General features: G+C 43.0%; 1 protein-coding gene across 1 annotated transcript in view; it reads left to right on the top strand.

The window, feature by feature from the left end:
- The window catches only part of BRSK2 (BR serine/threonine kinase 2), a 313,443-nt gene that overhangs the window by 268,558 nt on the left and 19,005 nt on the right, over window positions 1–25,880 (top strand). Inside the window, 7 exon segments of the mRNA XM_064513155.1 lie at window positions 705–728; window positions 6,791–6,851; window positions 10,667–11,279; window positions 12,598–12,646; window positions 17,196–17,319; window positions 19,337–19,517; window positions 20,671–20,760. Coding sequence (XP_064369225.1) covers window positions 705–728; window positions 6,791–6,851; window positions 10,667–11,279; window positions 12,598–12,646; window positions 17,196–17,319; window positions 19,337–19,517; window positions 20,671–20,760 — 1,142 coding nt within the window.

Here is a 25,880-nt window from a genome sequence, read left to right as displayed (position 1 = left end):
GAGCACAAGATGGCATCCACAGCGTTAAGTGCCGGGTTGCTGAGCCGATATGTTCTAGCTGATCTGAATTCCTGAGTATAAGACCATCATGACTAATAAGCCAGTATCAAAGCAGATTCACAGCTTGATCTACAATCTTGTACCCTGGGCTCCCAAGCTGGCTCAGAAATGCATGCTTTAATAACCAATATGTTTCACAGTTCATTCATGGCAAAAAAGTACTTCTTACCAGGCCAGCTTGGGGGACAGAGGGACACTACACTGAGCAAAATGGGGACAAATAGAACAATTTCCTTTACAACAGTTTGATATAACTGTGCCTCACATAAGAGGCAGAAAAGAAATACATCATGAAGTACAAACCCTGTTGCTCTGCTGACTACTTTAATTGGGGTTTGTCTGGGAATATTTTTACAGCTTAGTATGTCCCTCTCCACGTCCCCCAGTTCCCAAGTTGGATGTGTCTGCAACATTGTGAGCAGGACAAAAGTTATTGTCTAGTAGATGAAACTGTCCCCCTAGTGTTCCTGGTCTCTGAAGAGGTAGGCGCCTGTGGCAATAATTATGACCATTCAGTTCTCCGAACAGTATTTCACTCTGCTTTTCCTACTCTTCTCTCCACCTGCCTCCACATCCCTCTTTCTCTCTCTCTCTCTCTCTCTCTCTCTCTTTCTCTCCTTCTCTCTTCATTTTCCCTTCCCGAGGATGGCGAGTGCTGATCCATTGGGGTAAGCTCTAGTTTTGGATTATTCCTGTTGTGGGACCTGTTATATCTTGTAGAGAAACTTTTAATTTGCACTTTACAAATACGATACAGGCTGATACACTTCAGTGAATGAGGCTTTACAGCAGGGAGGGAGAGAGAGAGAGAGAGAGAGAGAGAGAGAGAGATGTGGGAAGAAGCATTTTGGATGCTTTTGTGCGTGTTTGTATGCTTTTATGTTGGAGTCACACTCCATATATTTACTTTTGGATTCTTTTTGGTTCTCTTGTTTGTCTGTATGTGTCGATGTCTGTGGGCACACAGAACTACTCTCGGACACTGTGCAGATACCAGGACACCTTCTGAGAATGAAGCCCCTTCTCCATGTAGCACTTTTTGTATCTTTTGGTACCCACCGGTTAATTTTGATCCTGATTTATCTTTTTTCCTCCTTTTTTTTTTTAAGATAAAGCTGAATCCCATATGCATTAGTTAAGAAAATGCAGGGTATTTCTTTTTTTAGTATATGTTTTCTGAAGAGGTGAACAGATGGCCCTAGAGATAGATATGTCTTCAGAGCACTTTATTTTCAATAAAGAGGATATAGGTACAACTAGAAATGCAACCACACTTCGAATTAAGGTTCCATTTGTAAGTACTTAACCAAAGGACAATATATTATTAATAAATTATTTAATAAAAACATTGTAGTAGATCACTACAGACTCTAGTAAAAGTTTGTGAGGGGCACTTCCTGAGAAAGCTAATTATCACCAAAAACACGTACTTCTCATGTTTATAACATGCTTATATCATGTATTGTTTATTAATTCTTTATACAACATTTATAAATGGAACTTCAGTTTGAACTGGCTAATTAAAGAAGATGGTGCTGTTTTAACATCACCTTCTGGGTGTGCTAAAAGGTGGAAGAGGTGTTAACACACCTGCGGTCCTTTTCTGTACTCTTTGTAAAGGCTTTATCCTCCAAAGGTTTATTAGCATGGGTAGGTAAACCTGCTGGCTTAAGTGTAAGCGTTCCCAGTAGGAGGTGTTACAGTTAGGATGATTTGCCTGACTGGCACTGTAAGACAGTGTAGCATCAAAGGTATTTATTCATATTGCCTAGCTCAAGTTTAGGGAGCAAGGAAGCCCAGTTTGTATCTTTTGGACACCCAAGAGCAAAAGAGATGACATATTTTTGTCATATACGATGCCTGAGTGCTTGCCATTGCAAATGAATTCAGGTAGTTTTCTGGGGTCTCAAACCCTGTACTACAGTTTAGAGCTCTTGATTTTTATTTGAATGAGTAAGCAAAGAGGAGTGTCAAATTCCACCCAGTTTGTGCCTTAAGCAAACAGTAAGTTGGGTTGATATTTTGGCTGTGACTTTCAAAACTATCCAAAGCATCAAACCACTTCAAAATGTCTAGGCATTTCACCCAGGGACGCAAGTCTGATGCATTACTGCACGCTGCATGCATGCTGCAGGCCCCCGTTCTTGGAAGCATGGCTCCAGCTTGACCAGCTAAAAGGCTGTATCCAGCATCCCAGTAAAATCTGCTATGAAAGCAAGCTCTACTAGGACTGCAACAAGGCACCAAACTCCCCTTTGACTGTAGGGCAGATTTCTATGAGGTTGTTATTCAAAGAGGAAACAAATGCCAAATCCGATCCAAACGTTCAATGCTAGTGATGATGCCTTTGTACCCCACTGGCCTATACTAGCATGTGCACTGTTTTAAACACTTGAAAATTAACCGGAGTGAAGGACTATATAGAGGTGCTCTATGCACATACTATATGTGTACTATGGCTACCAGGTCAGCTGCTCCCTCCTTCCGTCCTGGGTGTCTCTGCCTGCACCTCAGCAGTGTCAGGCTTCAGCCCTTTGACTCTTAGAGCTGGTGAGGAGTTCTGCAGTTCTCTTGGACCAGCTGGAAACTGGGTCCAGCTCCTCAGTTTCACCAGTAACAAATCAGCTGGTCTAACACAAATTCGGCCTTCCATGGATTCCCCTTTGACAGCAGCTCACTAAAATGAGTGAAAAATGACTTTAAAACAAAGGACCCATTAACTTAAGTATCCAGTACATTGGCTAAAGTGTAAAAGGATCACATACACAGGCTATAGCCCACACATGCACATTTCTTTCCAGTCCTCGGTCTTGCTGTGCATAGCTTAGATGTTTCATGGTTATTTTGAGTCTTTGAGATGGGAGGAATAGCAATGAAGGAACAGCAGTAGCAATGCCTGCCTTATGCTCAGGGTGCCCTCCGCAGCTTTCCCCTCCTGGGACTTGGGTCTAGCGCCCTGTGAGACTGACTTTTTAAAAAATAATCCTCCCTTCAGGCTTGGCAAAGCAGCTATGTCACTTTGGATGGGACTCAGGAGTCTCTCCTTGAGTCTCTAAATCTGGCAGTTGTGTCTGAGAGGATGCTCTTTATCTGAGCAGCTGCATTAGGTTTTCTGCTTGTTTTTTTTAACAAATCTTTGATGACTTCCATTGAGTTTATGCTCAAGCATACTGCAATGGAAAACACAGAGGAAAATGAGTCACACACACAGTATTCATATTTTCCTAGTTTGTTGCACGTAGTACTAGGTTATTTGAAGAATTATAGATTTAATACTTCCAATGACCTTTAATGCCTGTAGAAACTCTTAGTTCATAGCCACAGGTAGAAGATGTTTTCAGGCTTTTCTCCTTTTTCCACACATGATAAGGTCACCCAGGGTCTGCCATACTAATGTACTGCCTGTAGGGTCTTGTACTTCATTTTCTAGAGAGAGAGAGGTACAAAAAATTGAATTCTCTCTGTTCTTTCATCGCAACATTTCAGCATTATGCAACATGTTCATGACTTTCTTTTGGCCCTGTCCAAGTTCTGTCCACCTGACTGAGATAAAGGAGCAGTGCATGTGGTTTAAAAAAAAAAAAAAACAACTGAATTCCAGCATTTGCCAACTAAAATGATCTTGATGGGAGGGACAGATCTCTCATTCTTGCTTGATTAGCATTTTTGTAGTGGAATAAAGAACCTGCCACTGTACTGAGTTTCTCTAGCCAGCTTGGGAACTGAATTGCATTTGTAAAGGTAAACTGTGGGGGATTTATTAATTGAAGAAGCTGCAAGGAAGAGCTCCTCAGTGTGGGTGTCATATTCCATACCAACACTCTCTTGCAAAGGGAAAAAGTTCCAAAAATGTACAGCGCTCTTTTCACCTCACCACTTAAAATTAACCCAGAATCCTGTAAACTTTTTCCACTGCTCCTATATACAATTTCCAGTGTGGACAAACTAAGATATGCTATAAGGCCTAGTTTACTTTCTACCTATTTTGCATGTAAATCAGCAGCAAAAATAAAGCTTGTTCGATAGCTATCACGTGGATACTGAATGCATTTCCAGGAGGAATTCACACTAACTCTCTGTTCTGTCCCCTGACTCAGGCTCCTAGGCTGGATGAAAGCACAGTACACAACAACTATTTTGCAAATATTGCTTCCAATAAGGAACTGGGATTTGGGAGGTGGGGCCTGTTATGTTTTGCCCTACTTGTGTGTGACCATTTCTGTAAAAAAAAAATAGGAGATAATGGGGTTGGGAGGGCAGAAATGAGGACTGTTGGAAACACCTGATTGGAGAGAGGAAGTAGCAGACTGGAACTTTTAATCCAGTATCCTGAAATCCAGGTGAGTGTCAGACAGGACCTTCCCACCATTATTAAGTGATCATGGGAACAGCTCCTAGATGGAGTGAAACTCCTGAGGAGGTGTTTGGCTCCATCTCTGGGCACCTAAATACCTCTCATATCCTATACAAGGTAACTGGTAGGCTCCTCTTGTTACAGTTTGGGAGAAGCTTTTCCTGATGACTCATACAAGGCAGATTTTAACTAAACTAACTTCCCATGTGAATGACACGTCTGTGTTGCACTCAACCAGTTCCATTATAGGAGAGATGCATAAAAATAGCCTATAAAAAGTGGAGCAGGCAATGCTCCCCTTTCCATTACTTTGCATAAACCTTGATGAGTGCCCCAGATTTTGATGGTGCAAATCTAGGAAAAAGACTGTCAAAACTGGTCTTCTGGGTTTCATCTGCTGTACTATGATGAACAGACTGCAGTGGGGTGCAAGGAAAAACATCAGTGATGGGTTTCTGCACAAGATAAGTGCCCCAGATTTTGATGATGCAAATTTAGATTTAATCCGGTGAAAAAGAATGCCAAGACTGGGCTTCTGGGTTTCACCTATTATGCTGTGATGGACAGACTGCAATGAGATACAAGGAAAAACATCAGTGAGGAGTTTCTGCATAGGATACAAATAGAGAGAACAGCACCTGCCATTGTGTTTGGTTTTAACTTACTCTTTCCTTGGAAATATTTTCTCTTCTGCAGTTCACATGATTTTTTAATAATGCTAGTACTCAAATTTATTTAGGAATATATGTCTGGGAGACCATTATAGAAACTGATTTTATGACTTTATTCTTCTATAATAGATTAAAAAGATCAGTAAGCTGAGACAGTTTATTTTCTAAATTTGTGTTACATTCTCATGTATAGGCTGGCATTAATTGTCTGACTTAGGAGAGTTAAGAGTTAAAATATGTATACACACAAACACAGACACATGCATACACATACACACATGCAGTCTATTTTACAAGCATCTACAAGATTGCACTTTTTCATGTTTGATACTTGAAGGCAAGTAATTATTTTCACTGCTCTTAAGTATAGGTGAAACACTGATAGGTTTGCTAAATTGGCATGTTGCTTAGTGGTTGTTGACCAAATAGGTTTTTAGCCAGATCCTCTCCTAAAAGATTTTTAAGTCTTCAAGAAAACTTTCCTATTTAAAAAGGATAGAAAGCACCTGCCTCTGGGACTTGCTCATTTAGAGTCACACAGAGGGATTTTTTCTAATGGATAGCCCTGCTCCCGGAAGGTTTTCCTGCTGAAATGTTTGTGCATTTGGCCTGTTTGCCATTTCAGCATATTTAGCACAGCACATTTGTATGTTTTTGTTGTCTGCAGCTGACATTTTTGTAGAGGGCCTTTCCTGGAGAGCATAAGAGGAATACCCTATAAGTGACCTTGCTGGCAAATAGGACAGTTCATTCTGTTAGCTGGTCTTTGTTTGAGGGCATCTGGACTGTTATCTTGATAGCAGTAGTGTCATCAGTGAGAGCAGAGCTAGTTTTCAGTAGAGGAGACCTGTCTTGTTTAACATAACAGCAGTTAGTCTCGTAGGAAAGCATACCAGTAGTTACAAAAGCCTGTCATCCCTACGGGGTGACACCGGCTCCTGATGATCACTTCTCCCAAGGCTGACTATCTAGGTGATCCTGTGGAAGAAGTCCAGTGTAATGAAGAGGAACATTGTTTTCACATGGATTCATTCTGCATCGGGTAGGAAAGCCCTTGATCCCCAGGACAGCTCTCTAGAAAGAAGCAGTGATTCTATGTGAAAACCTTACTGGAGAGCAGAGGTGTGAAATCCATCAGTGAGAAGCTGGAAAGCCAGTGTGAGCTTTGATTTCAGTGGGAAGTCATCTCATAGGAAATGATTGTGTTTCTGGGTCGTGGAGACTTGACTTTTTTCCTGATATATGGAAGAGTCCCCTGCCTTTGTGCCTTGTACGCACGGTGGTTTTCCATGTTGCTTTGTGGTAGAGCACTTCTTGTTCTGTGTCCACCAGAACTGTGTAGAAGCGAATTCTCAGCACCAACCCAGTTGTCTTAAGACAGTCCTTTTTAAGTTCAGTGGTTCAGCTCGCCCACACCTAAAGCAGTAGTTTTCATGTGCTTCATGACCAAAAAGGGGGTAGCAGCTCCCTTAATGAATGGGGATTATAGTATCTTCCCTGAGTGAACAGCATTTCTCAGAATTTTGTTTTGAGGGTGGGACAACTGAAAAATGTGGTGGTAGTGAGAGGAAAGAGTCATGTGCTTTTCCAGTGACAGCCTCCCTCCTTCTCCTCACTTCATGCCTGTGCCTGCAGTGGCTGGTGTTCAGAGTTATTACTTGTCCAAGGTTTCTGAGGACCGTCTCTCCTTATTGTGTCCATTCAGGTCTCGGTCAATCAGCGGAGCTTCGTCTGGGCTCTCCACCAGTCCTCTCAGCAGTCCAAGGGTAAGTGGTGCCGCTTCAAGATCTGTTGGTCCGATTCACTCACACATGCTTGATGCTTTTTGACATCTGTTGCTGCAGAGCTGTGGCTCTTAGCTGCGATGTTTTGTTTTTCCTTGGCAGCTTGTAAATTTTCATGGGCGGTGAGGGAAATGTTATTTACAAATCCAAGCAGAGAATTTATCATACATGTTCCCAGCACTGCCAGTGGTACCTCACTCAGCCCCTGCCTGTCTTCAGTTTTATAACTGCAGTGAACAACATTGCCATGACTAAACACTGCCATATCTAGCTGAGGTATATATACAGCATGGTTTCAGCCCACGTTTCAGGAGCTATTTCACAGCTACTTCTAACTGTGCCACAGTACAGCCCCAAACTATGCTGGTTGCAATTAATTTGATTCTGTTTACCACTGAATAGTTTGGACTGGAAAGTGAGAGAAAATAAATCTTAAGAATTAGAGGGCTAACAGCTTTAAAGGGAATGTAAGAACTAGGCTAATTAAGATGAAAAAGAGCACTCTAAGCCCTATGATACATCTGCAGGCCTTTATTCAGTATTTAGTCAGCTGTGGAGGATCCACCCCTTGGTGCTAGGTAATAAATCTATTACAAAGTTATTACAGTTCCTTAGTGCAAAGACAGAGGCCTTCCTCTCACTGGTAACTTCCTTAGGGATAAGAGTGAATATTTCTAGTGTTTGGCAAGGTCAGCTTCGTCACTTCAACATTTCAATCCTAACAAAAGTCTGGATCTCATCATCAAGTCTGTAGGGTTATGACAGTCTGTTGTACCTAATTATCTGCGGCAGGAGTGTTTGGAGGATTTCCACGTACCTTTGAGGCCTTTGGTGCCATTTCACACTGTGTTGGGACCTATGGATATCCCCTTAGATGTAGGAAGATAACATCAGTATTCAAAGCACTTAAAATCATAATTTCCCATTAACTTTATGCGTAATTCTTATGTATGAAGTTACACTTTGAGGCATAAGATATAGTTTAATAAAGCTTCCAACTCCTTTCTTGATGAAACTATTTTCTGAAATATGTTCAGTTTCCAGTCTGGGTTCCCATCAATCGTTACAGTTGTTACCCTGTTTTGCAACTGGCAGAAATGTGGCTCTAGTGCCCCTTGTGTCTTTAACATGCCAGGAACCAGTGAAGATTTGTTTCCTTCCCTTCCTTGTTTCTGCACTGGGACCTCCTGGATACCAGTGCAAAGAGGTGTGAGAGGTGTATGCCTCTGCAGAACATACTGAAAAAGAGCATGGAAACAGTTTTGTGCACAAAAGAAGCATCCAGTGCTGCAAAACTTAGTCTTGATCTCATTAATTGATCTCTCGGGATCAATTTCTGACATCTCAGTAGGACTACATCAAAGAATAAGGATGACAAGATGTGTTCCACAGTTGCTGTATTTTAACATTATTACTTAATAGGCTATTGATTAAATAGTCTTCAAAGTGATTTAGCATCCAGATGGCATTTTCAGCAGATCATGACCATTTTGAGCAGGTCAAATTTGAGGCTTAAAGGCAAAGGGTTGAGTAAAAATCATATAATTTTTTTAAAAAAGACCTTACCTATGCTTCTAATAGCACCCTAGATTATTGAAAGAGAACATATTTTTAAAAGCAAATATGTTTCGCTATGTGCACTGATTAGCTAGAGTTCTACGAGGAATTGAATTCAACAGCAACAAAGAGTTTTTAAGTCTCACAAGATGTTGCTGATGGTGTGGATCCCTATTGTGCCAGATGAAAGATAAGCCTAATCTTGTTCTTTGTTACATTATTATGAGTGCGGTAATTAAGGGTCCCCCTTCAGATTCACAATGGTTTGACTGGGAGTTGAATTTGGCTTTATTTCTTTGAAATTTGATTCTTAAACCATCATAGGCATAAGTTATAAAAATTGCTAGGAAACATTTGCAATCAACAGTCTTTAACCTTTATCCACTGGAATCATTTGCAAATGATTAGTAGGCTGATGTTGATAGTGACTTTCATAAATTAGCCACTTTCCTCCGCTTTTCACCTTCCTTTGCCATTGCTGATGAAGGTTTACCGAAATGGCCGACTTCTAGAATTCTAGTTATAATACAAATGTTTTCATGTAGTCTTTTAATTTTAGTGGCCTGACCCTCAGCTCTTTGCAGTCATTAGGAAACCTTGATGCAAACAATCTTAGGAATTAAGTTTTAAACATACCTCTGCATTCTATAAATATGGCAACATTGTGCTAATCCATCAAAGCCAGAAAGTAAACTCACTAGTGAGGGTACTTACCTGAGATGTGAGGCAAGGTTATGTTTACATGGTATGTCTGGACAGGGCTTGATTAGAGCTTTTAAGTGTTCAGAATGTATAATAATAATGGTGATAAATAATTTATAACAGGTAATAATTTATAAAAATCAGAATCTGAATGTAGAACAAAGCTAAAAAGACTGAATTTCTTGTTTTACAATTCTGCCAGTACTTGTAAGCTAAGTTGTTAACAGCAATATTTTATAAGGACACTCTTTTTGTTTTAAATGTCATTTTCGGCTTGCCAATATCCCTTTAAAGGTCTCCTACCCTCCGAAGTCTGTGTACTGCTGTTTGCTGGCTACATATGAATGGTTTCCCAAAAAGCCTCTAACTAACATGTAAATGTTCCTGTCTGGGGAAAAAAAATCATAATCCCTATTTTGATAACTCAATCATGGATTATGAACTTTGGTTGTCTCTTTAAACTGTATCTTACTGCACAATTACTCCCCAACTCTCCATAGAATTGGGCAAACATTGCTACGAGTTTACGGACAGCGAAATTCAGATTATCGAACTGTCCTTCAACAGGATGAGGGATATAGCGAGTGGGCCATAGTCTGATGGGAAATATCTTCTCCTCCCAGATAAATAAATCTGCCAGGCCTCAGAAGTTTCCTCTATAGCTGTTTACAAATGAAACACCAACCTGATTTCATGTTTTCCTCTTGGTGTTGTATGCTCTGAAGCCTCCAAGCTAATGCCGAGCAGTTTAACCTTCCCGGCCAGGGGAGAAGCGTAGATGCCGACAGGGCATCGCTCTCCCTTCCTCCCCCTTTCTGCACGGGGCAGCTGGAACGGCGTGGGCATTAGCCAGGGGCAGGGGTAAAGAGGAGGGACGAGGTTCTGAGCGGTGTGTGCAGTAGCCTGTGTGTATCGCCTGCCACTCTATGTATCACACACCCGTTTTGAGTTTCACCTCTCTGCTGGGTTTGCACATGGGCGCTCTGAGCTGCAAGAGGTGGTTCCATTCTCGGCACATCTCAGTTTGTCTGTGGCTTGAGTGGTTCTTCTTTCCCCTTCCTCACCTCCCTACGGCATTGTGCTTCTCTCACTGCAGGGCAATCAGAACAATCCCAGAGAGATGGCATTTCTCTCTTCTTTTTTCTTGGTTACTTTATTCCATTTTGTTTTTTACTTTTCCTTTGTTTTACTTTACTTTCTGTTGTTTTCCTTTGCTGACACATGGTTGATTAATATGATGAAGCCTGTTATGACACTGTTGTTCTTGCTGCTGCCGCTGCTGCTGTTGTTGATTATGCTGTGTTCCCAGCTAACTGCATGTCTTTTTTTTGTTTTTTGTTTGTTTGTTCGTTTTTGTTTCTTTGCAAAATCCCTCCCCCCCCACTACCCTTTCACTTCCATCTCTGGTGTCTCCTTGTGACATGATGCATCTTTGTGACTCGGATGGATTTTATTCTGACTTTCCGTTCCCTGCTCGCCCGCTCTATGCGTATTTCACTGTTTTTGATGTGCATGGACACTCTGCGTCTGTCTTGTAGCCTATCAGAAAGTTCTTCATCCCCCCTCAGACCTCCGACCTCCCTTTCTCTCCCCGACCCCAAGTCTCCTTGGACCCTGATGCTTGTAGGAACGCCTCCAGGCCTGGACATGTACTCCAACCAAAGCCAGCACTTCAGCCCAACCCAAAGACGCAGACTTTGCCATCCAAGAGCAAATTGGCTGAAAAACCACTCCAGTCTACTAAATCCAACCCACTCCCTGCCAGCAATATCAGCGCTCCCTCTTCCCAGAACACCCCTGTGCAGAATGCTCAGGGCCGCTCGCCTGCTGCCGGCTTTAACCCACAGCTGGCCGTTCCTAAAGTGCAGACCAACCCTATGTCTCCTGTTAGGTTACTCCCTTCTAGTACTGACCCAAGCACCAAATCTATCCCCATCATACAGGTCACCCCTCACCCCTCTCCAAGGGGAAGTCCCCTCCCTACCCCCAAGGGGACACCTGTCCATACGCCAAAGGAGAGCCCAGCAGGCACACCCAACCCAACACCACCGTCCAGCCCCAGCATTGGAGGAATGCCATGGAGGACACGGCTCAACTCAATCAAGAATAGTTTCCTGGGGTCTCCTCGGTTCCATCGCCGGAAATTGCAAGGTGAGTACGCCGTCCAGATTTACAGGGATGTTTTGATTTGGGCAGACATTCAGTAGCGAGGTGATACCTCTCTGTGGCTCTGCAAACTTCACATACTGAAGACTGAACATTGATGTTGAAAATGAGAGAGTGATAGCATCAGCCAAGCCCAAACACTAGACCAAAGCATGTGTGGGCAGGCTCTGTAGTGCCCTCAACCCCAGCAGCATGTCTTGAACCCTCTTCACACGCTAGCAGTGCACATCTTACTATCCCCGTCATGGCTGTTAAAACACAAGAAAGTTTTGTCTGCAGCTTCTCCACTGATTTTGCCCCTGAACCTAGAGTTCTGCCACTTCCCTTGTGGCTGTACACTGCTGCTTCTCTGCAGTCACAGGCTGAGCTTTCTGCTGAAGAAAGATGGCCAGTGGTGGGAATAGGCTGAAATTGTCATTCTGGGGTGCAGCTTGTTTGTATGATCATGGTCAATGGTTTTTTTTTACTTGCTTTGGTAATCAGTGTAAAAAATCTCCTCAGTATAATCAGGGTTTTCCTATGTGCTGGCCTGTTTCCATTTTCAGAGTGTCTACAGAGTGTTGAGATCCGCAAAATTTTCTGCTTCAAGATTCAGGTGGCTTTTTGCATTTAGGCAAAGGGCACTTGAAGTGAGATGCGTTATCCTCAGATGCTGTCAGCAGCTATCCCAACACTCTGTGGTTTTACAGGATACAGCGATGTGATCTGTAGGAAAGGAATATTATTGCCATGGAAAAGCTAGGTTTTGAATTCTGATGGTAAGGGACATGGTCTCCGAGATGGGCAGAGAACTCCTGAGAATTGCAGCAATGGCTGGGCTGCATCCAGTTGAACTTTGAAGAAACTGAAGCAAATGGCCTAGACTCCTACTTTTATTTCATGCTTAGAAAAATCCACAGGGATTCCCTGTATATTTTCAGTGGCTGCAGACAATCTTTGGATGATGCCCATTATATAAGGTGTAAGAATTGGCTCATGAAATAATAGTAAAGAAATTGCAAGGCAATTAAATTAGCATGGTGTTTGGGTCTGAACCAGAACGCACTGAATCCAGTGCAAGATTTTCTAGTGACTTAAGGCAGGGTAGCGTGAGTTTTGAAATGCATCACTTCATTAGATACAGTGATCTAGAGGCACATGACCAACATTCAAATGTCAGCACTAGTCTGCAGAGGCAACAGGCAAATGCAGGAGTGTATAGTGCCAGAATTGTTTCATTGGTATGGAAGCAGAAAGATGAAGGTCTACTGATTCATCAGTTTCTTTTCTCCTTCCCTCTCTTTGGCTGTGCATGCACGTGCAGTACCTACACCAGAGGAGATGTCCAATTTAACCCCGGAATCATCCCCAGAGTAAGTAATTTGCCAATATACTACTTCTTTTCACTATGTACCAATGTCATCTCCTTGTCTGAATGTCGTAGGGTGACTCCATTGCTGTTCTGAATCACTATCTGACTATAAGCAGAATGGGACAGAGGTATGAAATGGTTCTCCTGCTAAGGACTCTGGATAAAATCTACATCTCAATGATCACAGAGGAGGGTCAGCAGGTGATAAAACACTCTCCAAGTAACCACCTCATTTTCTTACGGCTTGCTGAGCTTAACAGTTTTGAGACATCTTCCTGCTCTCTTCTTTCATTTGATTCTCAAGCAGATCACACCTGAGGAGCAGCAAGGCGAATCAATGACTAATATGGGCACTAACCATGCAGTAAAAAGTCTTCCTCTTAATATAGGACAGTTTGTATCCTCGGGATAATGTGCAGAAGCTTCTGCTAAGATGATTCAGAGGAATCTTTGGCTGGGATAATAAACGCAGTGTTAATTCTGGGCAGCAGCACTGGGAGATGCAGAAACTATTTCATATTCACCAGACTCACTCCTAAAAATCCGTGTACACTTAAACCATTTCGCTGCGCAAATGTGCGTCACTGCATGGCGGGTTTGGAAGCCCCTGCCAGAGAGCGCTGCTCCAAGCACTTCCTAATATATGCAACAGACGCCAAATTATACCTTTTTATTTTCACAGCTTGTGTTTGTGCACCCAATGCCCATAGACTTTCCTTGCCAACCAAGGCAATTTGGCCTGTTGTCAAGGCGCTTGTGTGAAATATTCATGAGTGGTAGATGAAAATTTGGGGCCCAAAGATTTCTAATTGGTGATAATGGTATTGCCTTAACAATTTTCCCCAGACATGGCGTGTATCTGGTGTAAGATGGGCAATCTATTTCTAATGCTGCATAACGGAGGAGGGGTAAAGGCTTTGCGAAAGGGAAAAGGTAAGGAATAGTTAAGGAAAATAGAAGAAATCCAGGGAGAAAAAGGGAACAAATTGTGTTTTCAACACCTTGGAGCTCCTACTAATCGAGAGGCATGAGAGAATTTCATAAAACGAACAGATCCTTACCAAAGAAATATGTGATGCTCTCATCTCAAATGCTTTTAAGGCTGTTAAAGCAGAAAAGCATCTGAATGAAATTACGCTTTTCTCGTCTCGTCTCCTCTCTTCGTGCATGTATGTCAGTGGAAGTTCATCTGCGAGTTTACTGCCGTCTCCACTTCCCACTCACCCTTTAAAAGCTGGTACAGAGAGGTAGCGCCTGTCATTTGAGGCAGTTTGGATGCAAGTCAAAGCCTAAGGCCCTTTTTTCGTTTTATGTATAATTGCCAAATTAATGAGTTCAATTGGGCTGCACCCTGCAGTAAACATAATAAAAGTCATAAAAAATAATGAGCTGGATTTTATTTTAACGATAGACGTCTTGTTGCTCAGTGCCCACATCCACATATCTTGTTTGGGGGGGATTTTCTTTCTTTCTGTAAGAAATAAGATATCCTTACCAAGAGCTCTATTGACCTCGTGGGCTGAGTGAGAAAAATACACGTCCTTGCTCTGTTACAGCATTTTTTAATGACTGCCATTCATTTAACAATCTTGATGATTAGGTAATACACTTCGACACATCTGGGTGATGTTATTCTTTCTCTTTTGAAAAATGCTAGTGAATGTGTTAGGGATGACGTTTAAAGAGACATATCTCCAGCTGCTTTAAACCAGCGAAGCTCCATTTGCTTGAGTAGAAATGCTATTATTTATGCCAAGCAGGGAAACTTCAGGAGGTTACAGGTCCATGAGCTCAGCGATACATAGGGAAGACAGTGAGGGTCTCCAGAAGGCCCTGCAGACAGACACTGCAAAAGTATGAGATGGAACAACGTTATAGCAGTGCGAAATTCAGTGTAAAGTGATAAAACACTAACCTCCATTTTCCTACTAATTTTTATTCATGAATTGGACACCTGATTGGATTTGCTAGAGTAGTCTATGTACCCCTCCTCCCACACACACCTCCTCCCTTCCTTTCTCTTAGGGGACTTGCCATGGCGAGAAGATTGTTAATGCAGGTACCTTTTTTACTGCATGCAGCCTGATACTGTGAGGTGCTAGAGCACCTTATTCAGGGTGCTGAGGATCCTTGATTCATACCGGTTTCAACCTGAGATGAGAGCATGTAGCACCCCATAAGAGGAAGGAAGCCTTCGCTGTGCGGTTTTACTCTGAAGCCGCACCTCCCTCTGCAGTGGGCCTGTTCCCTGCGCGTATGGGCACAACTAGTGCTGCTGATTTGAGAGAGGAAAGCCAGCACACGCGTGCTGTGTCCTGATTTTGTTCAGTCCAGAAACAGGAGAGGTCACTGGAGTCTATTCCATCTTGTGCCACACCAGCAAAATTATTTATTGAATCCCAGTGTTTTACAAGGTGGATTCTAGCGCAGGCTACCAGTGAATCTTCCTGAGTCGGCATTGCTGGTGATAACCTGGCGGAAGAAAAGAGCTCAGCTGGACTCTGGAGATTCCAGGCCAAGTTTGCAAGCTGAATAGGAGAAAACGTCCCCATTTTTGGGGGCCCTTTTAACCTGCGCTTATTAAGAGACCTATAAGCAAGGGGCCCACAGCATCATTAATGAAAATACAAAAATGAAAAACAGTATTTAAAGATGGTAGACCTGCAATTAAATATTTGCACTTTTCCAAGCCCAACTTCCAAGGAGCATGCATGACATACACCGGGCCCCTGGAAGCCTAAGACAACCAGACGTTTTAGATGGATAGCCAGGTGCGAATTTACTAATGAGCACAAGCCCTTTACATGCAGTGAGCTATTGCCCGGGCTCTCCAGAGGCTTGCAGAGTTGTTATGGTGTGTGTGAGACACATGAGCTAATTAGTATGTAATTTCCTTTCACACTCTAACCCTGGCTCCTTAACGACCCATTTAAAAGAGAGGCCCTTTCTCTTTACTGCTCCCTATGCTAATCTTTGGCTCACTGGCTTAGTTACAGTTGCCTATGAATATTTTAGAGAGTTATGTTTTTCCAGCCCACTTTAATTGAGTGGGGGGCAGTGATTTACCAAATTGCAAGTGAGTCTTTTTACACTCTTGTTTTTGATTGCCTGCAGTAGGTGGAAACAAATGATTATTTGCACAATTGAGCTGTCTTCTGGTTCTGGTGCTTCCACTGTGTGGATTAAATGGGCAGTGAGATGACAGTGCTGGGATTCATGGAGCACTCCGGAACAGGGAATGAGTGCAAATTACTGGACTTTTCTGAGATCAAACTTTGTTCTTTATCCCAAAGGCCGAGACTTCAAATTAGTTTTCCAGTTTGTTGCTCTCTCTCCTAGTCTCTGCCCTTCCTCATTGTACCTCAGTCTGAGTCTTTACCTGGAAAGCGAATCTGCTAATAATTCTCTCCAGCTGTTCGTTGCTTTGCTGGAAGGCCAATGCAGATCCTTTTTGAAGATGGCTCTCCTTTTCTGCAGAAACATGGACCGTAGGATGTCTTCTTCTGTTGAGTGGTAACATTCCCCAAAACAAGTGAAAGCCTATTGTTTGGCATAATGCAAACTGGACTTGTCATGGGGTTAGAAAATATCCTGCAGAGGAAAAAAACTGCATTTGCTTGGTGGCAGGTCTTCTCATCTCCGACTTTTACAAGCTAAATTCCTCCCTGCTACAACATGGCTGATTTTGGTGGAATTTTCCCTGGGCTTAGCTTGGTCCGGCAGTTCTGTGGCTGTATCTCATAGCTGACAGCATCTTCTCTTCCCTCAAAAGCACATCTCTCAGAGGTGCTCCCTCAAGTTTGCAGTAGTTTCCCTCAAGAACATACATGTCTCCCTGCATTTTTCCTTTAGTCTGTTTAACTTAGAAGTGAATCTCAACAAAGTGGAGATGATGGAACAATAAGCAGAAACAAACATTTGCTGATACTATCCGTGTGGAAAAAATAAAGCAATTTCATTTTATGATGAAACCACCATCTGATGTTGAAAGGAAATGTGGGGTTGGATTGCTGTCACTGGAAAGCCTGAAGTGTGTTTTGTATTGTGTTGATATCTTCTCTCTTAGTACTGGAAATTCATTTCTATGTAGGAAGGACAGAGTTCATGCATTATTTAGACACCCTGAATGGAACTAATATAATGCACAATTTTTGTCCTGGCCTTCCGCGTAGGGCTAGATTTCACTTGCTGACAGGTTGGAGGTCCAGTGGAACCCACAGTGTGCTTAAAATATGAAGATTATTGTGATTGTACTGTCAACCCAGGAAGACACCTTCAGAAGAACTTTCCAAGCCCTAGAAGACCAAAGGGATTGGAATTGGGCAGGAAGGAACTTACATCCCTGTGTTACCAGTGCCCATGTCATTTCAGCAGTTTTCACTAAGTAAATAGGATGTTCTTGGACACTGTCAGCCATCTACTGTAATAGTGTCACATCTGGAGTGTTATCAATACTTCCTCGTGCAGTTTTGTGTATTCTTTCCTAGTGGGAGGTGTGTAAGAAGTAGTGCTCAATATTCTAAACCATCTCTTTCTTTTCATCATATCAGGCTTGCCAAAAAATCCTGGTTTGGTAACTTCATCAACCTGGAGAAAGAAGAACAGATTTTTGTGGTCATTAAGGACAAACCACTAAGCTCCATTAAGGCAGATATTGTCCACGCTTTCCTCTCGGTAAGTCAGTTCAAAGGCATGCTCTGAACTGGAGGCATTGCTCACTGGTCAGCTCCAGGACTTCTTGTGCCTTATTGTACTGGTCAGGCTCTCTGCTCCTTCAAACATTTAATTTAAGCAGCATGTTGATTCAGGCCTCCACTGGACTCTGCCTGAATTTCTAAATGTAAAGAATATTCTCTAAGGTGAAAAAAGGTTTCATCTTTCTTGGCAGGGTCTCCAGGTTTGCCAGTGCTTGGAATATCAGTGCAGTTAGAGCTCATACTGCCAGTGTGGTGTCAAGACAGTGACTTGCTGCTTTGTCACACTTTCTAATCACCTTCTGGGCATCAGATTGAGTCTCCCTCTGCTGGGTATGCCCTCCACCGCTTTTATCAGACACAAACACCTGTCTCACATCTGCATTTTTTACTTTATATCTCCTCTTCTATGCTTTATGGCAGATAGAGGAGTAATTTCCTATTGTGACCAGAGTATCAGTTTTTGCAGATGCTGTTTATTTACAATCTAGTACTGTCTGCTGTGTGAGCAGAGGGAAATGTCTGGTGTTTTCCTAGATGAAGTCCTTATTTTTACCCATCTAGAAGTATCAATAGAGAAAAAGTCTGCACAGTAAAGCTAATTTGAGAGTTTTTTCACTTCAAGGGAATTGGAAGCATAGTTATTGATATTTTTCTTCAATGGAGTTAAGAGAAGGAGACTTAACTTTTTATGTAATTTGTTAAATTGATATTGTTTTCCACAAAAAATGGCATTCCTTTTTAGTCCTTATGATGCTGCAATGAATTTCTTCCAAAAAAACCATGATCCTTTTAACTGTTCATACAGAGTACAGACGTACAAAGAACAAGTACAGTATAGTAGCATGCATCACACAGCTATGCTGGCGGGTTTGTACTGTGCGATAGTATGCACTGCTGTCTGTGTCAGTGATTCTGTGCACACCCCGCGTGTGTGGTTTGGGGTGTGCTGTGGTGTTATCTGTGCAGACCCGACGACTCATCTCTTAAGCCAGCTTCAAAATTAAATGTAGTGTCGCAGCCTGATAAATAAGTCCTTAATGTCAGCTTTTCAGAGAACTTATCTCTCATTTTTCCTCAGTTAAGGGGACAGATTTCCAACGGATTTGGAGGATCTTTAAAAGTCTGGTCCTTTATGAATCAATAAATAGAAAGAGAGGGTATGTTAAATTCTGGCAGGAACTGTGAATGATAAGTGCTTGAAAATTGAGCAGTTATGAAATTCTCCCGCAGGTCCGATGACATAGATATTGGAGGATACCAGAAAGCTGCTTAAAGTTCTTTTATATATTGATAAGAATTGGGGTTTTGGTAAGTAACTCGCAGGCATGCTGTCTCTGTGGATATCCCAGACACTCGTGTACATGTCTGCTCTTTGTACTGGTGTCTCGTTGATATCACAGAATCATCAAACAATTCAAGCTGGAAAGGACTTTAGGATGTCTCCTGCTCAAGACAGGATCAGCTATGAAAGCAGACCAGGTTGCTCAGAGCTTTGCCCAGTCAGGTCTTGAAAGCCTCCAGGATGGAGGCTGCATAACCTTTCTGGGCAACCTGTTCCAATGTCTGACTGTCCTCATGGTGAAAAAGGTTTTTGTTATATCCAGTCTTACATACCACTGACTTTTCTAGCCTTAATACCAGCTCTCACTCAGCAAAAGGCATTTCTTGAAACTGATAGGTGAGTAGGAAAAGAAAAACTGAGTGTATGCGGTTGTGCAACATGTGGAATTTATATGCATGCTGGGTATTCAGTATTCATCAATATTCAACCTTTAAGTTTAGTTCAGTCATGTAGGAAGTGGGCATTCTTGTGTGGCGCCATGCAGCCTACACTCTGATTTCACAAGAATACACTGTACTTCACGCGTTCAAGCCCAGAAGCAGCAAATCTTACCTGCTCTGGAAATACACAACTAATTGTTCTAAATTGAATGCTGCAATTTTGTTGCCTTTGCGCTTTAGTCCTACCATCTCCTTTTCCCCACCTCTTTCAGATTCCAAGCCTCAGTCACAGTGTCATCTCACAGACAAGCTTCCGTGCAGAATATAAGTCCACAGGAGGTCCCGCTGTCTTCCAGAAGCCAGTGAAGTTCCAGGTGGACATAACATACACAGAAGGGGGAGAGGCGCAGAAGGAGAACGGGATCTATTCTGTCACTTTCACACTCTTATCAGGTAACCGCGGCAAAACTGTAACGTGGGTGCAAGTTGCCTTTGTCCTTGCTGGTACAGAGACCAGCAGAGAGAGCTCACCCAGGGGAAGAAATCTATCTTGACCTTAGGGGAAGATTCAGACAGTTGGAAAGAGGAGGACATGGGGAACAAGAAGATGCCCAAAGAGGTGAAGTTGCCACTGCCATGATTGGTACTAAAATTCCTGATCTGTACATCAGATTTGAAATACGCTTCCTGTCCTGCCTCCTTGTTTCAGTCAAAGTTCTCAGTGTCTCAGCTGGGCACTGTGAGGCCACTAGTTTCTCCTTTCTTAAAGAAACTTGCAACCACCCTTTTTCCTGGCTGGCCGTATGACACATTGGAGTTAAGGTGGACAGCCCAGATCAGTGGAGAGCCTGGAAGTTGCCCATATGTCTCACTCCTTTCAACCAACTTGGCTTCCATTCCATTCCTTCTTTTCTCCTACTCTTTTCTTCCCCCTCAAAACCCACCCATCATGGAAGGCAGTGAGCAACTCCCTACCTCCAGGCGATCCAGTATCAACAGCCCCTCAGCCAGGCTGCTGCCACAGGAATGCAACAATCTCCTCTGTCTTTAGGAAATGGAGTTGATTTTGCTTTCCTGTCATATGCTCTGTGGCCCTCAGGCTGGCTGTCATGTGTAAGGGAGGAGTCCAGCAGCCCTAAGGCTGCATGGGTATTGTGCAGGTAGCTCTAGGCTGTGAGAGCACTGCTCAGTGAGACAGCCCTGATTGTGGCAAGATGACGCTGCCTCCAACCGGCCTTATTAGAACCACTGATGAATGGGATTGTTATCTCCATCATTTAGAAGGAATTGCCCTCACTCTCGGGTGGGCTTGGAGAAGGTTTGGGGGAAAATGTTTAAAAAAAATAACAAGAAAAAGCCCTTTCCATCTTTATGAAAGTAGCCAGGAAGCCATCCTTCCTCCTGTTCAGTCCAGCACGCCGCAGTCCCTAATAACATGGGAACTGAATGATAGTTCCTCATAGCTGTACCCTTCAGCTGAAGCACAGGGATGCTGTCAGTACACTAATGGGGAGAAGATTGAAAGGAAATCCCCTCTGGCCTGTGGTTTTGGGGGATTCAGCTCCCACTCCTCTCACAGCCATCTGTGCCTCTTCTCTCCTCACAGGTCCAAGCCGTCGTTTTAAGAGGGTAGTAGAAACCATTCAGGCACAGTTGTTAAGCACACATGACCAGCCTTCAGTGCAGCAGTTATCAGGTAAGTAGTTTCTACTGTTGAGCACCTTGCTTCAGCAGGGACAGGAAGGCGAAGTGCCTCTCAGTACCAGGAGGCTGAGGGAGGTCATCCCTCTGATTACAGCAAGACACTAGCTCCATTCAGACAGAACAGTAACTCCCCGCACCCACCCCACTCCTCCCTCTCTCATCCCCACTCCAGTGCTCCCAGTGCATTCCCCAAGTGAACAATTTCTCCCCTCCTCCCGCCCAAAGAGCCATTTGCCCACTTCTCCATCAAAGGCTGCATCATCAGTAGTTCTTCCAGATTTTCTCTGGCTCCAAAATCTCCCAGAACAGGGACGCACTCTAGAAGACATCCAATTTTCAAACCTTTCAGGCATGCTGTAGAAACCTCTAATTTCAGAAGGTCCCAGAACAAAGTTGAGAGCTACTTTTAACCAGCCATTAACAGCAGCATTTTCAGATGGTCAGAAGGTGGCTAATAGTTTCCAGTATTGTGGTCAAATCCTTGGCCCAATTACTGTGGTAGCACAAATCATATACTAAGGTTCTGCAGAAGCTATGCTTTATTTATTTTTAAAGTAAATTTCTATTCCTCATGGTTGTAAAGAAAGACATACAAGTATGGCCCTGTGCAATGACATCAATCTGAATCTGCAGGCAGCCTGAAATGGTAACACAGAAACTGGCCTCGTTCCACCATTGTGTAGCAAATGTTCACTCTGAAAACTAGAGGTGGCGGTAAAAAAAATCAGTATTGACTCTTCTATCCTTTAAGAGGACAAAACAATGGAAAAGGTGAGAACTGAAATCATAAGGATGCTTAGCTATTGGGAGGGCTTCAAGGAAGGAAAAAAATCTGGAGAAGCATAAAGAAAGTACAAAGTTACAAACACAGGGAAGAAATATGAGCAAGCCAGAGGGTGGAGGCTGCAGAAGGAAGATAAAGAGGCAGGAGGAGTGGGAAAAATGTTCTCATTGTATGATGCTGAAAAGGTGGTAACTAAATATACGTAAGAGTCAAATTCTGTGCTTGACCTTTGTGTGAACCAGCCACAGACAAAAGTAGGGGAAGGAAGCAGGTATGGCATCCTGCAGTCAAATGCTGGGTCTCCTTGGCTCGTTGCACATACGGGTTACAAACTTCTGGTCTAACAGTGTGGCTTTAACAGCAAAAGATAAAATAACTCCATCTAGAATAGTGTGTGCTCACTACATGACAGAAAACTACACTCAGCTCAGGAAAGATTATTTTCCACTTTGCTTTTGCCCTCCAGCACTGCCTCACCTTCTGCACGCTGGATTGCAAGGGTAACCAGCACACGGGTTACTCTGTTAAGGAACAGGAAAAGTGAGAGTATTAGAACTAGGGTCATTTCAGGTTTTCGATTCAGTCCAGGTCTGGACTTTTGAAATTAAACTGAACTCAAGGAAGTAGCCAGAGTTTTCTGCCAGCCCTTCCTCTTGGGAAATACTGAGGCCCAGTGGGAGCGAGAGGAGCATCCGTTGGGTATAGTTCATATTACCCCTGCTGTGTTTACACAATCCTTGTCTCTTAGGGAAAGAAATGTGCCCTTACCCTCTGCTGAGGAAAAAATTGTTATAAATAAAACTGTGAGCTGTCTTATTATCATCACCCTAGTATGGGCTAGCTACTGAGGCTCGCTAGAAAGACTTGGACCCTGTTGCACACAGGCATGTAATGCACGGAGGAAACTCACATGATGGCAGGAATAAAAACCATTCATCTAACTCAGAAGTTCAGGGAGATGTTTAGGGCCAACTGTGCTGTGAGAAATGCATCTGACATACAGTTTTGCTCTGGCTCTGGAAAGGAGAAATCATATTATAGATGCTGAATCTCTTCCTGCTGCCTAAAGCTACTCTAGAGTATGTCATTCTAGCAAGGGAAAACCAGCTTGATCTTTAAAGCCAAGGAGGGAAGAATAACTCCCCATGGAGCAAAACCATAATGAATGATCTCTTGAAACTTAAAAATGAGAATTCCCTGGGCCAGGGAGTTACCCGGGCAAGACAGCTCCTGAGACCCCCAGGAAGCAAACTGTACTGTAATCAGCTGTCCTGATCAGCAAGATGTGTGTGTCTCTTGAAAAAAGACAGAAGTAGTGGAACTCAAAAAATTTAGTTTGGAACCGAGTCCAAGTGAAAGAGAGAAAGGAAGGAAAAAAAGGGGTTGTTACCAACAAAGAGAGAACCTGTGTGTCAAGGTAGGAAGGCCCAATGGTTCACATACCCCAGCCACAGTGAGAGGGTAGGAGGAAATACAGGAATAAGGGGACAGCGAGAGAGCTGAGTTCACCTTCCTCACCATGCTCAGCTACGTGGCTGTAGCTGGGCAGGTCTGTGCAAGTACTTCCTAGAAATTGCTGTGGGATCACTCAACTTTCTGTCAGTGTAGAAACAAGGCAAATTCTCTATTTCTCTTCTTCTGCCATGCTCCCAGCTCTGAATACTTCACAGATATTGCAGTGGTTGGGTTCCTATTCACGTCCGTGGTTTAAGGATGCTCTGTAGGCAGAGTCCACTGCAGCAACAGGAAGGGTTGGACAGTTCACTTTGAGTCCCCTCCTCCTTGGCTCTGAGGATATTCCGACCAGCAATACTGGCCTGTTTGTACCACTGCCCGGGCACTGGAGATTTCCCTGGCTCATTGTGCACAGCTGTATCCTCTGTGCAGGTCTCGCCCCTGCCTTTTAGTTCAGACGCCATTACAGGTGGCATGATGAAAACCATCTGTGAAAAAAGCATGCATGTAAAGTGAGAACTGCAGAAGGGGAAGATTCAATAGACAGTATAAAGCAGAACAGCAAGGCCTAGTAAGCACATGGCACCGACAGTCGTTCTCTCTCCTGCCCCTCTTTGACCTGCTGTGCAGCATGCCAGCCCGCGAAGCTGGCTTGCCTGGGTTTCCGAACACACTTTCCTCTGTCTCATTTCCTCTAGCTCACAACAGTGTTTCTAGTTGTGTTGTCCATGCATCTGTGTGTGTGTATGTGAGTGTGTGTACACATATATACCTGATTTAGGCAGATGTATTTTTATGGTGCACTTGAGTGCCCTATAATCTCCCTTTCCCATGGATATTCTTCCATTCACTTCCATTTTCCCTTCCTAAGACTGGCTGTGCTTATTCTTTCTCAAATACTCTGAAGCAGGAAAATAGCTTTCCACCCTCTCCTGAATAAATGTGTAAATAAATGAAATCCACCCAAAAAGCTAAATTAATACATTTAAAATCCAGTGTCCAGTTGGCCAAGTTCAGTACAATACATCAGCCTTCTTCCTTGGTATTTCAGGTCATTAAATCTACTATAGTATAGCTGCTGAGGTAGTACCAGGTCTGCAGACTCATGACTGGCATAGAGCAAGTACATAGGGATTTGGTTGTTCATTGTTTCTTCTGCTCAAAAAACAGAGGCCATTACATGACACTCGTGGAAGCCAAGTACAAAACAAACACTGGAAGGTGTTTCTTCTTGTAGTGGGTAATAAGTGTGGAACTCCTTGCTGAAGCAAATTGTGAATGCAAGAGGCTTCTATATACTCATATTCCTGTGAGTATTTCCATATTCAGAGGGAGGCTGGACAAATCCCTGCAAGATAAATCTTTGTGGGGATTACTTGACAGAGAAACCACAGCAAGCTCATCAAATCCCTGGCCTAAAAATAGTCAGAGAGTGAGGTAGTATTAGGGGGAAGCATCATATATGTTTGGCCTGCTGTTACTCTCCTGGGTGTCCGTGTATGGCTACTAAATATGGGGTGGTTTGGACCTGTGATCTGAACCGGAAGAGCTGTCCCTGAGTTCTTGATACTTGTGTCACAAAATCCATTACGCTCAGTGAGGCTCTGAAAAGACAGCCCTTTTTGGATCAAGGGGGAAGAACCCTATCTACGGAAGCAGTCGGCCTTGTCTCCTGCCCATGTATTGCTCCATCCAGGAGCCTCATATGCAGGATATGTACTTAGGTAGTCCCTGGGCAGAATTGCCCTTTGGTGGGACAAAAGGATCTCCGTGGAGGAAAAAAATCTCAGATCTTTGCCTTTGTTTCAGCCCAGTACACTTTCCATTAAATTATACTCTGTCTGCCTCCAGTGCCTTTGCACAAAGGAGTGATAAAAGCAGCTGGTGAATGGGAACATGCAAAAGCGTTCAGTGATTATTCTCAGGGTATCAATTTTATCTTCCTGGTATTTTCTTGCCTCTTTATGCTTTGGTCTGAGAGTGGGGTGCTACATATCCCCATTTTTCCCATTTTCCCATGCTCTGGGCAATCAGCAATACTGAAATAGCTTCTTTTTACTTCTCTGTGATAGGTTTTCTGCTTCTTTATTATATTTCTCTGCTTTGTGTCAAATTTTAACCATTGGCACCTCAAAGTTCAGAGTTTCTGAGTGTTGCAGCTGGAAATGCTTTTCATCAGCATAAGCAAGTGTTTGGAGACCATATCCACCTTCAAAATAGGGCAGTACTAATTCTTTCTGATTGTATGCATCTTCAGTATATGCTCCTAAGCTCTCTTACTGTGCTGGTGTATGTATATATAAAAAAAAAATGCTTGCGTGACTCAGAAAGCTTTGCTGTAGTATTGATCTGTCCCATCTGGGTGTTCATTTTTATGGCTCACAAGAGCTGTAGGTTGGTTAATTCTCTACAAAAAGTTAATAAGAAACTTAAAGTTTCTAAATGTTTGAAGGATTTTACCATCAGTACAGAAGAAGAGAGTAAGTAGCAAATTAAGGGCTTTGAAAGGTAAACTTCCAGCTGCAGGCCCAATACTGGGCCATGCAAATGCCAGTTTGGATTTGGACTGCAAGTCAGTTTTGTGTGGGACTCATCCAGGTCCCAGGTTTATATTGTTCCCTGCCTTCTTGTGGAGATCCTTTATGTCTTACCATTCTTATAGTGTCTGGGGCAATCACTTCATCTTCCTATCGTGGTTCCCACCTATAACAGATGCGGTGCAAAGCCTGGTTGGATTGGCAGAGCACTTTTTTTTGCTAAACGGTTTTAATAATATTACTCAACAGACGGCATTGCAATTAACTGAATAATCTTGACATAAAGCATGTAAGAAAAAAATCCAAGCACTTTAGATTTTTAATAGGACAGTGCAT

This window comes from Dromaius novaehollandiae, chromosome 5 (genome assembly GCF_036370855.1).
Source record: "Dromaius novaehollandiae isolate bDroNov1 chromosome 5, bDroNov1.hap1, whole genome shotgun sequence".
NCBI lineage: Eukaryota > Metazoa > Chordata > Aves > Casuariiformes > Dromaiidae > Dromaius > Dromaius novaehollandiae.
This window is presented reverse-complemented; position numbering and strand designations above follow the sequence as displayed.